Raw genomic sequence first — 15053 nt, 5'->3', positions numbered from 1 at the left:
ATGCAACAAGTGTAATACTATGATTTTTTTTTTTTTTTTTTTACAGTCATTGGCCTAACCAATAACAAATAACTTTATTGCGTCACTTCCGAGTGAAAGCGCAAATCAAATCAAGATGGCGGCTCCCTTAGAGTTATTTAGCTGGAAAGGCAGTTGGGGATTGCCTTCTGTCAACACCGAATGCCTAATCGTGCTGGTAATATCAAAATGCTTTTGACTCAATTACGGTCCTTTACATTTTGCGGGTGTGTTTGCTTGCAGAACACAGCTGTTGCATGTCCAGCTAAAACCACTTTATGGGTCGCTGTAACGTTAGCCACGGGGAAGGGAGCAAGCTAACGTGTACTACATATGCGTAGATTTGACCACGGATGTTGATTTAATAGTTTCACGTTCTATTGTTTTAATGCAACTCAGACAGGTAGGAATGTATCCCAACAGCTGCTCCACTTAGTGCTGTCGGCAGATTCGTCTGTGCTGAAAATGTTTATTTAATTTCATCGAACTGACTGACTGGCCAGTTAGGAGGTTGTCAGTCTGCTACTTTATCATTAAACTGAGCCTAGCTTTCATAGCTAACAGTGATCAGAAAGTTGTATTGACACTGTCATGGAAAAGGCTAGAAAGGGAGATAAGATCTTCCATTGCTTTAGCATTCCAAAAAGTATGTCCTCATTCGTTATTTCAATGCCTCTTGCAACGGTCAGTATAATGTTAGTTAGCTGCCATCTCTTTCCCCTCCGTAAATGGGCAATGTTTTTGGGTGGTTAGAGTTTCGCATTATGAACTGTGTTTCGACATGCTAGTTTTGCTGTTTGGGTAAAGGTTATGGTCGTCAGGATGTGCCAGCCAGGTCAGTTCTAATAATGTTGTACGAAAGTAGAAACTGTGATGTCAGAAATGAAATCGGCAAACAGCCTAGATTGGAGTATCACTAAACGTTTCTCCTTCTCAGCAACACAAGTGGAAAACTCCAATTGAATTGGGAATAACAAGGTGTTTTTTGTTATGCCACTGAAAACATATGCTCAGGGCTAAGGCAATGACTTGTTCACGAAGGCTAAGATTCATCAGGAAATCTCTGAATTAATTTCCTATTCAAGTTTTCATTTCTATGGCAGCTGTAACCTATTATCAGCCTGTTGTGCTAAAATTTATGACAGACCATTTTCCTTACTTTCCAATTATCTCTCTGTGTGATGTCATGATATCATTATTTCTCTGTGCTTGCTTTTTACGTCCCTATGCATTTCTGTCTTGTTTTTATGGCTGGTCTGTCAAGTCATTAATGATGAATCATATGGTGGATTATATGATGCTCAGAAGGTGGAAAGGAAAGTTGAGGACTGTCAGGCCCTATTTCCTCCACAGCTTCGTGAAACAGTTAAGGCAGTCTTTGAGCTTGTGTCCTTTGGTTAGGCTCTGATATTCCCACTATGACTGGCTCCTGTTTCCCCTCCTCGCGGTTAGGAAAATGCATGTCTAATGCTCCTGCTGTTTTACCTATCCTGTGTGGTCTCCATAACCACAAACCAACTACTGAACTGGAAGCATTTAGTGACACATCATTATAGTCCTGGCTCAGCCTTTTGGAAATTTCATTCAGAATATTCTGGAACATTTTAATAAGCTACTTCTTTTCTGACGTCCAGTTGTCTGTTCTTCCGCGTACATGTGCATTATGCATAGATGGTGTTTAACAGATTAGCTTCTTGGTTCACTCCTTTCTCTGTGAAGTTGGTACAGCAACCTTCCAGGAAGTTTATTAACCACAGGCAGTTTATAGTGATGCTCAGTGATCTCCTGTCTACCTTAACGCACACTCACTAGCAAGTCATTCATTAGAGATGTAGTGAATCTAGCCCAAAGAAAAAGCCAATTAACCATGCTGAGTAAGAAGCCTGTCTCTCCCTCAGGGTGTCTGTTCCACTGTGGTTTTGTGCTCTCTGGTATGCATTTAAATTGAGTCAATGGAACGGTATTACAACCAGCTGTGTGTGTTCACAGGAAAGTGGTTAGTTTGAAACAGTCAAAAGATGAATATAAGACGATGCGGGAGGGTGTAGTGGGGGCTGGCAGTAGTCTGAGCCTGTTCTGATTTCATGGCCCTGGAAAGAAATGATGTCATTTATGAGTTACATACTATACTAACTTACAGCTATCCTGTTGATGGAGTGTATCTTTAGCGAAAAATAAATCAAAGATTGAAGTTCAAAGTAGAGGACAAGATGCACACTGTAGAGGATGCAAAGAGTGGAGTCTAGAAGATCTTCACTAACATGGCACTTTTGCTTCATGGAAGACTCATATGCGGTTTTGATTGATTACATTTAATTTGTACATGGTTTTGGTTCAATATCATGCTAATTCATGGGCCAATACAGTGCAGCAGTGCTTATTTAAGTGATCACACTGTGTGAGTGCTTTGGATGTACACTACAGACATTCCCCGCAGTTGTGAGAAGCTAAAGCCTCAGTCTACTTTCTTGGCATAGGCCACCATGCCTCCCTGCCATTTTCTTCCGACTTCTACCATAATCCAATGTAAGATCCTGCATCTGTGGTTCTTCCTGCAAACTCTAGCACTTTTCCCAAGGTAAAGCCTAATGGAAATGTCCATTTATTGGACACCAGTGTGAACTTTTAATGCTGTTTCATTGCTAGCTCTCTTTGTGCCAAATGCTTTTGGTTTACCTTGGACAGGCTGCAGTCTCTTTCACTCTTTCCCCTCTCTCTTAGCATACTAACAGCCTTTTACACAGCAGACTGGTCAGGGCAACGAAAATCCAACAAATGTGTTGCTACAGAACTACAAGACAGATGCCTATTGCTAAGGCATCTGGACTAGGCCTAATTTTTTTTTAAACATTTTTATTAATGCAGCAATAAAAAAACTGCAAACATGGCTCTGGCTTGTCTGCCTGTTGTAAACAGAATAATATCCCACATTTACTGTAATTTACTATTCTGCTGTCTAATAAATACGGAGACACTCATTTCAGCCCATGTTCCTTTATTATTGTAATATATATATATGGTTATTAAGGTATGGCAAAAATATGTTTAAATGTGTTTTTTTTTTCTATTGTTTATCCACCTCTGCAGCTAAAACATTTCTCCCATCAGTCTGTAGTGTGATGACCTTGTAGATTCCTCAGATTAGATGCTTCATCCATCATAACTTTAGGATGCATTTATGGTCATTACAATACTAAAATATCTACAGCCATTAAAATAGTGTATTATCTCTTACATTCAGTCTGCCTGGACCTTCCTTCCATTCCATAAAATTACAATTTGTTAAAGCAAATTTGTGTTTCTTTCTAGCAGTTTTCAGATGCGTCACCAGTTTGTCTCAAAGAAAGACACGGTAATGTGTTCAGAACAAAGAGGGCCCTTCAAGAAGATGCATTATGGCCTGTTATTATTTCATGACTTGGGATAGATGAATGGTTTATGTTCACTGAAGCTTGTCTGTGGCATAATTTGCCATAATATATTGTCATCTGTATTACCTCCTCCTTTAAAAGTTTTAGGAGCACCTTGTCCAAGGGCAATTGTGGCTGGCTATGTAGATTTAGCCTATCGACAGTCTGAGAGTGTAGCCACTCTTCTGCTCTCCTGACCTGCTCCTAGTCTCTTAAGCCACCCAGATGCGCGGGCTTTGTGCATCAGGCCACAGGACATGGTAATTGCTCTGTGATCTCGCAAATACAGGATTAGCTTTGCCTGTTGAGCAACTCTGTGTGGGAGGTCTCTGTATGAGTTATGTGCAGATCATTTTGTTTTGGCTTTCCGGCAAGCCTGGAAGAGTCCTGTGGGTTTCAGACACATTCAGTATTAGCAATGTTATAGCAAGGTTTTCTCATCAGTTGTACGTTAATACATTGATTTATTCGCTCCCGTGAAGCTTATGACAGTTTAAGGATTGAATGAATTTAGTGAACTGAATAGAACATCCAACTATTCTAACTGTAGTAGCGCTCAGATGCAAAGAGCAGACAAAGTGAAGAATGTCGCTGTTGTATCAACATGATGGAATAAGTTCTAGTTTCCATGAAGTCAGGCAACCCATTCCATCTGCATGTACAGTCTGGCCTGACGCTGCAGGTGTGCCAAACAAACCAACTTCAGGTTTCTCTTCCCGTACAACAAAAGTATAAAGATGCCATCCATTTTGACTCAGGTTTTTATGAGGTAGGCAAGTCAGCTGAATTGAAGCTGCGTTTGCGTAATTTTCTCCCCAGCCATGCCTAATTAGAGTTCACTCCTGATATGGGGTAGTAACGCAGGCTAGTAGGCCTCCCCCCCCCCTCCCCCTGTACTACATTGTGCTGTATTTTAGTGTTTGTGATTTTTTTTTTCTCTCACTTTCTCATGCCAGATTTGACCAACCTTGCAGATGAGTAGCCTAGTCAAAGTTCAGGAGGAAAGCGCTGTTCCTCTTTACCTCATTTCTGTCCACACAGTTCCCTTTCCAATCCCCCCCCCCCCCCCCCATTCCTGTTCCGCTTTGAGGTTCTACTGCGCTCCATTCTGCTCTGGGTCCCTTCCTCCGCCCTCATAACTGTCTTCCAAACACTGTCATTTTTTCCATTGACAAAACCTTGGCTTGGCTTCCCATGCCTCATCCCCCCTCTAAGCTCTCACATCTGCTGGCATTAGTCAGTGGGAGGAGGGCCAAATGGCACCTCGCAGGGCAGAGTCCCTATCTGCAGGGAGGAACATGTTTGATTTTTTTGCTCGCAGGCTTATGCTTTTTTTGAGCCTTTTGACATGCTTTAAGTGAACAACTGAAGGGAGCTTACTCCAGAAGGCGTCTGCTCTGTCAATTTTTTTTTAATGGAAAACCCACTGACTGAAATAACTGTCAGCAACAGAGTCCAATTTTAAGTTTTATTAGGAGTAAAATCTTAGGCGATGGTCATTCATTTTTTGTGTAGGCTAATCATGCTTCAAACAACCTGAAGGGCACCTCTGTTTTGTTATATTGAGTTTTGTCAGCATAGCCTTGTTTTTAATTAGAAACCATCTGCTTCAATATTTGCCCTCTACCATGGTGCTCTGACCTTTCGTTTGTGTATTTTGTGACGGCCTCAGCTACTGAGGTGAATCTGGCACTTATTCACCAGAGGTTGACATTGTATATGTACATGAACCTCCCCCTCTTGTGTCTCTCTGTTTTTGTGTCAGTGAGTGAAAAAAGGTCAATCCCACATGACTATTACCCCACTCTCCTCTACTGCTTTTTCAGCATGGGGTGTCTCCCCCGGCCCCCAAAAAAATTCGAGCCGGCTCCCTTAAGGCTAGTGTTCAACTATACACACATTTTCCTTATTTAAAAAAAAAACAGAAGCCTTAACTGCTGGAAATTATTTTGAAGACCTGCAGTTTTACAAGCTTCACTGAAGAAATACTTCATGGCCTGTCAAAAAGTTTCCTGCTCTGAAAAAGAGGCCGTCAGTGGAAACTCCTGTGTGAGTTTTTCTGTCTGTGTTAGGGCTGAGGGGAATCGGCGAGCCGTCTGTACCGCCACCGCCTGCTCTTTCCCTGCATGTCCGACACCCAGGTGTGTGTAGCATGTTGGTTTCCTGAAGTCCCTGTATTTTTTTTCACTGGTTGTTCGGTGTCTCGCTGTGCTTTAAGCCACAGCTTATCGTGAGTGAGGTGTTAACGTTTTGGCATGCCAGTGGAGGCATTCCTGGCACTCCTGGCTCAGTTCCCCTGTGCTTTGGCCTGGTTTTGATTTAAGCACATGGAAGCGTGCCTGGCATGGAAGACCATTGATGTACTGGCTGTAACAACCCACAGTTAGGATGGCAGGACTAAACAAATGTCTTTCAAATGTCACTCATCTCACTCCTCCCTTGTTGTTTTTTCGCTTCTCTTTCCTTCTCTCTTGCTTTCATCTCTCAGGCTTATGCAAGGTTTGCAGGAGTACCCCTCAAACTTCACAAGACTGCCAACCCTTGGGGAAGTCCTACAGGTAAAGATGGCATTAAAGGTTTTTCTAAGCCTATACATGGACCCCATCACTTGTTGAAATGGATTTGTACAAAAACATTCCAAGCATATCTTCATAGTATTGATCACCTCACTTGTTATGGGCTCTGCATGAGAAGATGCTCCCCACAGTTTTCAGTTTGTGAAACAGCCAAGTTACACTGGGAGTGTGTATTGGGAGTTGGTAATATGCTGTGGCACATATGACGAGCTCAAGTCCCTTTAGTCCCATTTGATTTGATTGGATCCAAGTCACCCAGCATTGTGAGTTCACAGATAGGATAGAACTAGGGCCTAATGTAGAATTGGGAAATGCCAAAGTAAGTATCATGCCTGGTCTCTTCCTCCAGGTACTCTTCCAGCGTTGAAGACTGGAGAGGATGGAAGCTTTTCGCAGCCCAGTAAGATCATCATTGAATTCAGGAAACAGGTGAACTGCCTCTCTTATATACTTGCCACAAATCCTGTCTTTCCCCAGAGTAGGAAAGCAAAAGGTGACCAGGAAGTGGTAAATCAACACATAAAAATCAGTACAAATGGGAACATAATGTTGTTCATAAGTTAAGTTTTTCATAATAAGTTGCGTATTAGGTGTGACGGACTATCATCACTACAGTTGAGTGTGCTCATATCAATATGCCTGGCTCTGTGGTGTCGGTCAGACAAGCGGGTTACTGCCCCAGAGACTTGTGTACGAGGCCACTGGAGGTGACTGCTTTTCCCTGTAATTGGTGTCAGAAGTGGGATGATCGTGAAGCCATTGGTTGTGCGCCTAGTGTGTTGCACTGTAGCAGAGACCCCTGGGATGTGTGAACTCTTGTCTGAGGAACCACAGTGATTGGCACTAGAACTGGGATTCATAGGATGCAGAAACACGGTGTAGGAGATGCGCAAGGGATGCCGGTGGGGTGACTGCAATCACTACATAAGAGATTTTACACACCTTGAACACAAGGCTTCCCTTGTTGCCGTATTGTAACAGTTTTAACTAGGTCTAAACTACTAGTCAGAGTCATTACAAAGGACTCAAATTAAATTTACACCATTACCCTTCCAGTACAGTGCTTAAATTGAACCCCTTTTGGACTGGGATGAAGGAATAGTTCTTAATTTTCTTAAACAGCAAAATTCAGCAAGAGTCAGACTCAATATTCAATGGATATATTCAACAAAAAAATTATACAATGCAGTATTTCAACAAATATAATACAAGGCAGTATTCAAAGAATGGCAATACAAGTTGGTGTGGGATAAAGTTCCATTGAGATGAAGCCAGGGGGTAAGAGAGAGTATGGGTATGAGAGTGGTTGTGGACGATTGCAGCCAGGTGAGTGTGATGAGACCAAACGGTCACAGTTCAGGTGGTCCGGGAATTAGTCTCTGATTAGAACAAACGGTAACAGTTCAGGTGGTCTGGGAATTAGCCTCTGATTAGGTTAAGGTGTGTGCAGCATGGGGAATACATTTCAGTTATACAACACAAACATTTCCTTCAAAGTGTAACAAAATATAGCCCACTGGCGCATACAAACATTTCCTTCAAAAGTTAAACAAAACAAACCATACCCGTTAACGTGGTCAACAGGGCAAACATTCTTTCCTATACGGCATAAAACTAAATAGTCGTTCGTAAAACCAAAGCAAATTTCAAGGGTGAAGAGTGAAGTTCGACCAGTCTGGAGTCAGTAACAGTAGCCTAAGTAACAGTAGTTAATCTTGCCGCTCGGCGAAACTAGGAGGATTTGCACCGGGGCCGTGTGGTTTCCAAGTTCCTAGAGTAAGAGTTGCTATTGTGAGGTTCACTTTTCCTGTGTTTGCCGCTCGGCGAAACTACAAAATATTCACGGCAGAGGCCACAACAATACTAAATGAAACCAATAGCCTACTGTCTTTTCTCTCTTCTTCCTTCCACACGCAGCTGGTTAGCAGGATGATCTGGTATGAAACTGGCGTTTTTTTCTCTGCACTGCGCTCTCGTCCTTCCACTTCTCTCTTCTCTTCCGAATACCAAAGGCAGGTATATTTTTTTAAAGACCCGCGGCTGGTTAATTAGCTGCACGCTATTGTAAAAGGGGGGCGTGTCCGATTGATTTGCGAACTCTTGGTGCGTCTCCTTTACAGGAGCGTCACAGTATATGAACACATGCTGCCAGGGTTAAGCCTCAGACACACCAAACCGACATCTAAGAACTAGCAGTGACGAAGGCCTAGTGTCTGGGTCAAAAAGTCGCACTTATACACACTGGAAAGTTCTGCCCCTACATGAGTGGAAATAACTCCCCATGCCAGCAGATTTCCATTTTCACAGCACTCTCTCTCACAACAGACGGTTTTGTAATGTACCTACTTCTAATCGAGAATATGTCTGATAAGAAGTAGCAAATGGCACGGGTGTTGTCAGCCCAGCATTCGCAATCAGAGTGATCTCTGTTGATTCAACATGCTCAATTGGCCCGAAAAGCAGGGGTGGGAATAGTGCCAACGGTTTGGGATGCACTAGGGCCACATACACTCACCGACGGCCAGACATTGGCGTACGGCCGACTGCCAGCCTGGTGTGTCATGGGCTTTATATGCATAACATCCTCTGGAATGGACAAATCTGTTTAGATACCTTTGACATCTGACATCTGAACAAGCAAAAAATGTTTAATTATGTTAATTTTCTGCCATTCCCCTTCAAGCTATAGAAGATACTGAACTAAACCAAATGTTTAAGTTTGGAGATAATGCATCAGCCTCTTTATGGAGTGGCATGGGCCTAAACATTTCAAAGAGAACTTCAGCATTGGCATCCAAGTTTCTCTCATAAGGTCTGAACCATCGGACCACCTGAAGGACATACTGTTCACCGTCGCCCCTAGAGGACATACTGCTCACTGTCGCCCCTAGCACCATCTGCCATCAGGTCCTATCCCGTGACCCAGCTGGAAGTCATGAGCAGCCATAGTTACTGTCCTTGTACTTTAGTTGAGTTGTGGGTTTTGGTGTGTAAAACCACAGTGAAGATTGATAAAGGCCTTTGAAGTGATGGAAAAATGTCTGATGAAATCATCTCCATCTCAAAGGGTTGGGTAGAGGTAGGGAGGGGTCCAGGCTTGTCTATGTCTGGAACAAAAGAGACATGGTCCCCACAACTCACACACACACACTCGCACACACACTCAGACACGTACACACAGACACACTCAGACACTTGGACTGTCTGGCAGGCATCAAACATTTTTCATTTCACTGTCAGTTCTTCCATGTCGTTAAACGTAGACAAACCTTCGAGGACACCGCATAATGACCACCTTCTCCTGAGTTTGCAACTGCAGGGGTCCATCCTTCCAACATGTCATCATCTTCAGGATGTTTTGATGTGGAAAATAGTTGGCTGACCTTCTTGAATTGTCATACCAATCCACATTTTACACCGTTAACAAGTTTTGGCAGTATCTTTTCCCAAGAGAGGAGAGGTGGACTTCCTTCTGGGCTTACCATCTGCAGAACTGGGTTGAATTTTCATTTTTTTTATTAACCATTGTTTTTATGATTCATTACATGCTGGGGACACGGCGTTGGCAAATTAAAGGGTGTTGTTAAGTCCACTGACCTTGTTAGACTGTTGTGTAATGGTGCCGTCCCACTGATTTGGGATTAGGAGGGAAAAATGCAATAAAAGCAGCCTGGAACCATATTATTGTGTTTTTCTTTTCACTTCATTCACTTATGTGTTTTGGGCAGTGTTGAGGAATTCAGTCCTGGTACAGTGAGGTACAATCCAGCCGAGTTGGTTTGCTGTTACTGCACAAAATCACCTGCAATTAAAATTGTGAAATTTAACTTCCTGCATTGCTCCATTGGTAGACCATAGCTCATGAATTGCCAAGGTCATGGGGTCAACTCCCATGGAGTGCATATGAAGATAAATTAATGCCATCATGGTACCATTCATGAGTTCTGAATAAAAAGTCTCGTAAACGACTTACTGTAAAGATTTAAATGGCAATTATTACTGCCCATCAAAGTGTACCCTTAGTGAAGGATAACAACAGTGTATTGTTTTTGCTGTTGTAGAAGTACAATGCAGACTTTGACCTATCAGCAAAAGAGGGAGCAGACACCCTGGCTTTCATATCTCTGGTGGAGGAGAAGCTGATGCCTGCACTGGTCAGTCTCTCTCTCTTTCTCTTTCTCTCTTTTTCTCTTTCTGTGTGGAGTGTTGACTAAATATGATAAAACATGTTGCAAATTCTGTTCAATTCAATTGTATTTATATTGCACCAAAACAATAAAATTGTCTCAAGGCGCTTTCCATAGCCCAGGGCCTGAACACCCCTGGCGCAAACACAAAGGCATATCTCTGCAGACATGTGGTTAGAGAGCCTCCCCTCCTCAAGTCTGACACCATTCATTTCACCACCACCGTGAGAGCAAACCTCCACAGACATGAGTCTCCAGGAGGGGAACCCTATTCACCATCCCCCACTCTTCAATCTCAATTTATCTCAAATAACTCAAAGATGCATGGAAATCACGAAGAGCTTTCTCTGTAACTCTACATTGTTCCCGCCATACGAACCATCTGAAATCTCCATTTGCATCACTTTCCTTTCTGTTCTTTCTCGGACCTTGAAACTGTAAAAACCTACTGCTGTGTATTGCCAAACCTCAGTTCTTCCCCTTCATGTAAGTCTAGCAGATTGTCACCGCCATTTTTCCTGACCTTTTACAACTCCTGTTAAAGGAAATACCTCAAAATTTCCTGTCAGTCTATCCCAGCGGGACAGCGCGACTGCCCTGCAAGGGAATGTCTGCACAAGTCAGTGCTTAAGTGCAGCTCCTGTAGATGCTGCCTCTAACATCCAGGACAATGTCTGCATCTTACAGCATTATATGACCCTTTTAAAGGATTAGTCAACAAAAAGCTCTGCCACAGCCTCACTGTTATTGTTAGAACTGTATATCTCTGGCATCAGTAGTATAACTGGCATCATTTTTTGTTCCACCTAATCACTGATGCAGCTGAACTCCCTCTTTGGATCTACCCAGGGTCTGATCGACCTTCATTAGCAAATCCAGAGGTTCAACCCAAAGGAAAAGGAAGTGCGCCCTGTATCTTTCTTTCACTGGTGACCAAACACAACCAATCCCCCCCCACCCCCACCCCCACCCCCACCTCCACCTTCCCATTTTAGATCTACACTCTGTGGGTGGACCCCAAGAACTATGTGGAGGTGACCCGCCGTTGGCATGGCGACAACATTCCCTTCCCGCTGAACTTCTTCCTGCCTAGCCACATGCGTCGGCAGCAGCTGGCCCGCCTGCGCCTCATCAAGGGGAACGAGGCCCTTGAGGCCGGCGAGGAGGTGGAGAAGGAGGTGAGTGGTGGAGATGAGGGGAAGCAGAAGGAGTCAAGGGGGCCTGAGCAACCTCACTGGGACAAACGTGACTAGAGCACTAAGTGTGACATGAGTTAACAATCTGGAGACAACTTGATGAAAATGTCAGCTAGACACACGAAAAAACACACAGTTTTTATTGGGGACACAACCTTTAACCTGTGACCTCAATTGTACTTTCGACATTTAACTTGCCTTCCCACACAAAAAAGAACCAGTTGCTCAACCGCTTAGAAAATAACCATGGCATGTCTGGGTAACATTTCATTGGCTGCATATTTGTATTTACACCAACTCATTTGTTGTGAAAATGTAAACAGTTCTTTCTTTGGTATCCTTGGAAATGTATGCAGTTTAATCAGATCGGACTGTGCATTGCTAAATCATTCCTAAGTCTGAAACTTAACATTTCTCCATCTACATCTAGTCAGGAAGACTCCTCCATACCAAATGATCTAGGCCACATTCCTTTCAGGACATGTACTTTTGATCCCTCAAAGTTGGGGTCTAGCTCTCTCCATGGTCAACCAGTTGAGGTACTGGGGTTGAAATTTGTGTGCAGACATGGGGGGTGGGGGTGTTCTGCGCAGAGAAATGCCACTGTGGTTTCCATCAGTGATTGAGGGGGGTGCCTCTGCATGCCTCAGTCGTGGTGGCGGTGAAGCGCACCATAGGGATCCGCAGGCACATTATTCATCCCCACGCTCCCGGCACACGTTGACGTAATGGAGGCAAATGTGGTGAGCATGTGGATTGTTGCCCCAGGATCTGTCTGTGTGCCGATCCACTTGATTTATGGTCCTCAGGAGGACAGGCACCACCACTATTATGGCTGGGAAATAAAGTAGTGTCTGAGAGGTTGGTCTGATCTGCCATTCAGTAGTTATGTCTTTCAGTTTTTTTTTTCCCCGTCTTTACGTCTCTCTCCAGCTTTACCATGACGCCCAGGAGTGCATGGATCTCCTTTCACAACGTCTCGGCTCCAGCAAATTCTTCTTTGGTGATTCGTGAGTCTGACAAAGTTTTATCTCAGTAATGTACAAGGACATTTGTAATGTACAAGGAGATTATTTGTATTCATGTATTTGTGTGCTGTTTAATTTCCCTAAAAATGTCTTTCTACATATGTATGTATGTATGTATGTTTGTTGTTTTCTCTTCCATCCTTCACGTGGAAGACTTCATTATATATTAAGATTTATTAATTGACCAATTTGTCTGAGACTAAATACTTTGTATGCAGTTTTCTCATACCAATCATTCTGTGTTCATGTTGTCATTTCAGACCTTCATCTCTGGATGCACATGTATTTGGCTACCTGGCGCTTGTGCTGAAGATCAAGCTGCCCTGCGGTCAACTCCAGCAGCATCTGCAGTCTCTGGACAACCTGACACAATTCTGCTCCAACATCCTCACTCTCTACTTCCCCAGTGAGCTCGATGGTGAGTAGAAGAAGCCCACTGATTGTTAAAGCCAAATTCCTGTTGCTCTTTGTGTGCATATTTTAAGCTTTACTTGAGATTTAAGCAGTAAATGCTAGACTTACAATATTTATTTAACTTAATAGGCCTGAAGGAACTGATCATTTTAATGTGATGCTTGTAATAAAGCTGTAACTACACTAGTGAAGCGTGTCAAGTTTAAAGCAATTGAAGTTATACTGACATTAGGCATTAAAGCACAGTGAAACCGATCCGGGCTACTTATTTTCCAAGGTCCGATCTTAAGAGTGCTATTGCCAAACGAACAAACCCAGAGTGCCACTACCTAGATTAATTTCAAACGTAGTCATAGCAATCACGGCATGTCACTAAAAACAGACGCTTTGAAGCATTGTGTTTCTTTACATGCAGAAGGTCCAGCGCACAAAATCTCAATTCAGCCTGAGGCCAGCGACTTGGACAGTGGCCCCAACAAGAAGCGCAAGCAGCTGCTGTCGCTGTTCTTTGCCCTGGGGGCGATGCTGAGCTACGCCCTGCTGACGGGCATCGTCTCCGTCGAGCACGTATCTATTGAGGACTCCAGGGAGTCCCAGGACATCTCTGAAGGCCAACCCGGGGAGGAGGACGAGTGATGTGTGTGTGTGTGTGTGTGTGGAGTGAGGAGGAGGAGGATGCGGGTGGTAGTAGAAGGATGTTGGAATGGGATTCAGCACCAGGGGGAGGTGTGTGTGTGTAGGGCGGTCTTGGTGGTCTCACAGGGACCAGTGCTGTGAGTGCTGTGCTGGGCGTAGCATGGCTTTAAAGACCAAGAAGAGTCCTCTCCCTGATTTGGTTTCTCATATCAGGCTACATGAGAGATGACCATTAGGTTTTATGTTACCGCTGGATAAAGCTTTTTATTGCATGATGATCATGATGATAATTTCATTTTTTCAACTCAACAGCTGATAATGGAGCAAGTATAGTGATCACCAAATGTATTTAATTGTTTAGTTTTAATATTTTTGGTGCTGTATTTATTTTCTTAAGAAGCATGTACTTTTTGCAATGAAAATATTCTAAGGCACATTTTACAGATACATTAGAGAAATGATGACAGCTTTAATTCAATTGCAGACCTTCAGCACTTTCCAATTTGCTCTGCAGCCTTCATCTAGTTTGCTGGTACGGAAATGGCCCATTTTGAATAAACACACCATGTTCAGCCATGACCAGTCAAGCCAAACTAATGATGCAGCTGTCAGTGAAATTAATGTGGGGACCAAAATGACCCTGGAAACCTTTCGTCAAAACCTTTACCTTTACCCAGATATAGGATTATAATTCCTTATAGGTGGATCAAATTGGCACTTGATGTAGAGGAACTCCATTGTTGCCTTTTGTTGTGTGATTTGATTGAGGCTTTTATGTTTTTTGTTGTTGTGCAGGTTGTTTGTCTTTTTGTGGGTTTGGTATGTTGGAAATTAAGAGTGTGTGTGTGTGTGTGTGTGTGTGTGTGTGTGTGTGTGTGTGTGTGTGTGTGTGTATATATACATATACACACACAGTTGGAAGAATTTGGACGTTTATATGCATCTTTAAAAAAAAAAAAACTATAATTTCAGTATGTTTTGTATGCAACAAATAAGTACACAAATAAGTAGGAAAAGCTGTTTTTATGTTACATGAATGAGTGGCCATTTGCTAGATAAATGCTTGGGACTATTATGCATATATTACTGGTGAACCAGAATACAACCAGAGGGCTAATCCTCTATGTGATCTGGCCTAAGCACTACAATATCTAAGATCCTGTCGTAATTCTAGCAGACCAATGTTTGTGCTGTATACAGCCATTTGTAATTTGATGTCTGAAATCACAATCTGAACCACTGATTTGAATGAAACATCACAAAAATATGTTAGCAACATACCAAAGAATAAGCCTTCTCTGCTTTTGTCCAAAATATTGTTCAGTAAAGGTGTCATGTCATGAATGAATATTATATTTTCTTAATTTATGAATGAATAAATGGGACTTGAACACAAGTTTGCTAACATGCTCGCCTTTGTGTTGAACACTGTACACCTCCCTCGTCATAGTGGGTAAACTCTTCAGTCCTATGAAATTGAAGAATGAGTAGATGACTTCAGCAGAGCTTAATGAGTGTATATGTGTGAGCTTTACCTCATTTACAGAGTATTTAAAAGTTACAGGGATGGGATCAGCCTTTTAAATTG

At 42.8% G+C, this 15053-nt stretch overlaps 1 protein-coding gene across 1 annotated transcript; it reads left to right on the top strand.

Annotated features, from left to right (window-relative positions):
* Positions 1-14861, top strand: mtx1a (metaxin 1a). The gene is made up of 8 exons (XM_012822866.3): positions 1-196; positions 5917-5986; positions 6354-6433; positions 10066-10158; positions 11187-11369; positions 12321-12397; positions 12676-12833; positions 13245-14861. The coding sequence occupies exons 1-8, from the start codon at positions 116-118 to the stop codon at positions 13463-13465; spliced, it is 963 nt and encodes a 320-aa protein (XP_012678320.1). The 5' UTR covers positions 1-115; the 3' UTR covers positions 13466-14861.
* The last annotated feature ends 192 nt before the right edge of the window (positions 14862-15053 follow it).

Source organism: Clupea harengus, chromosome 11 (assembly GCF_900700415.2).
Source record: "Clupea harengus chromosome 11, Ch_v2.0.2, whole genome shotgun sequence".
NCBI classification, from domain to species: domain Eukaryota; kingdom Metazoa; phylum Chordata; class Actinopteri; order Clupeiformes; family Clupeidae; genus Clupea; species Clupea harengus.
This window is presented reverse-complemented; position numbering and strand designations above follow the sequence as displayed.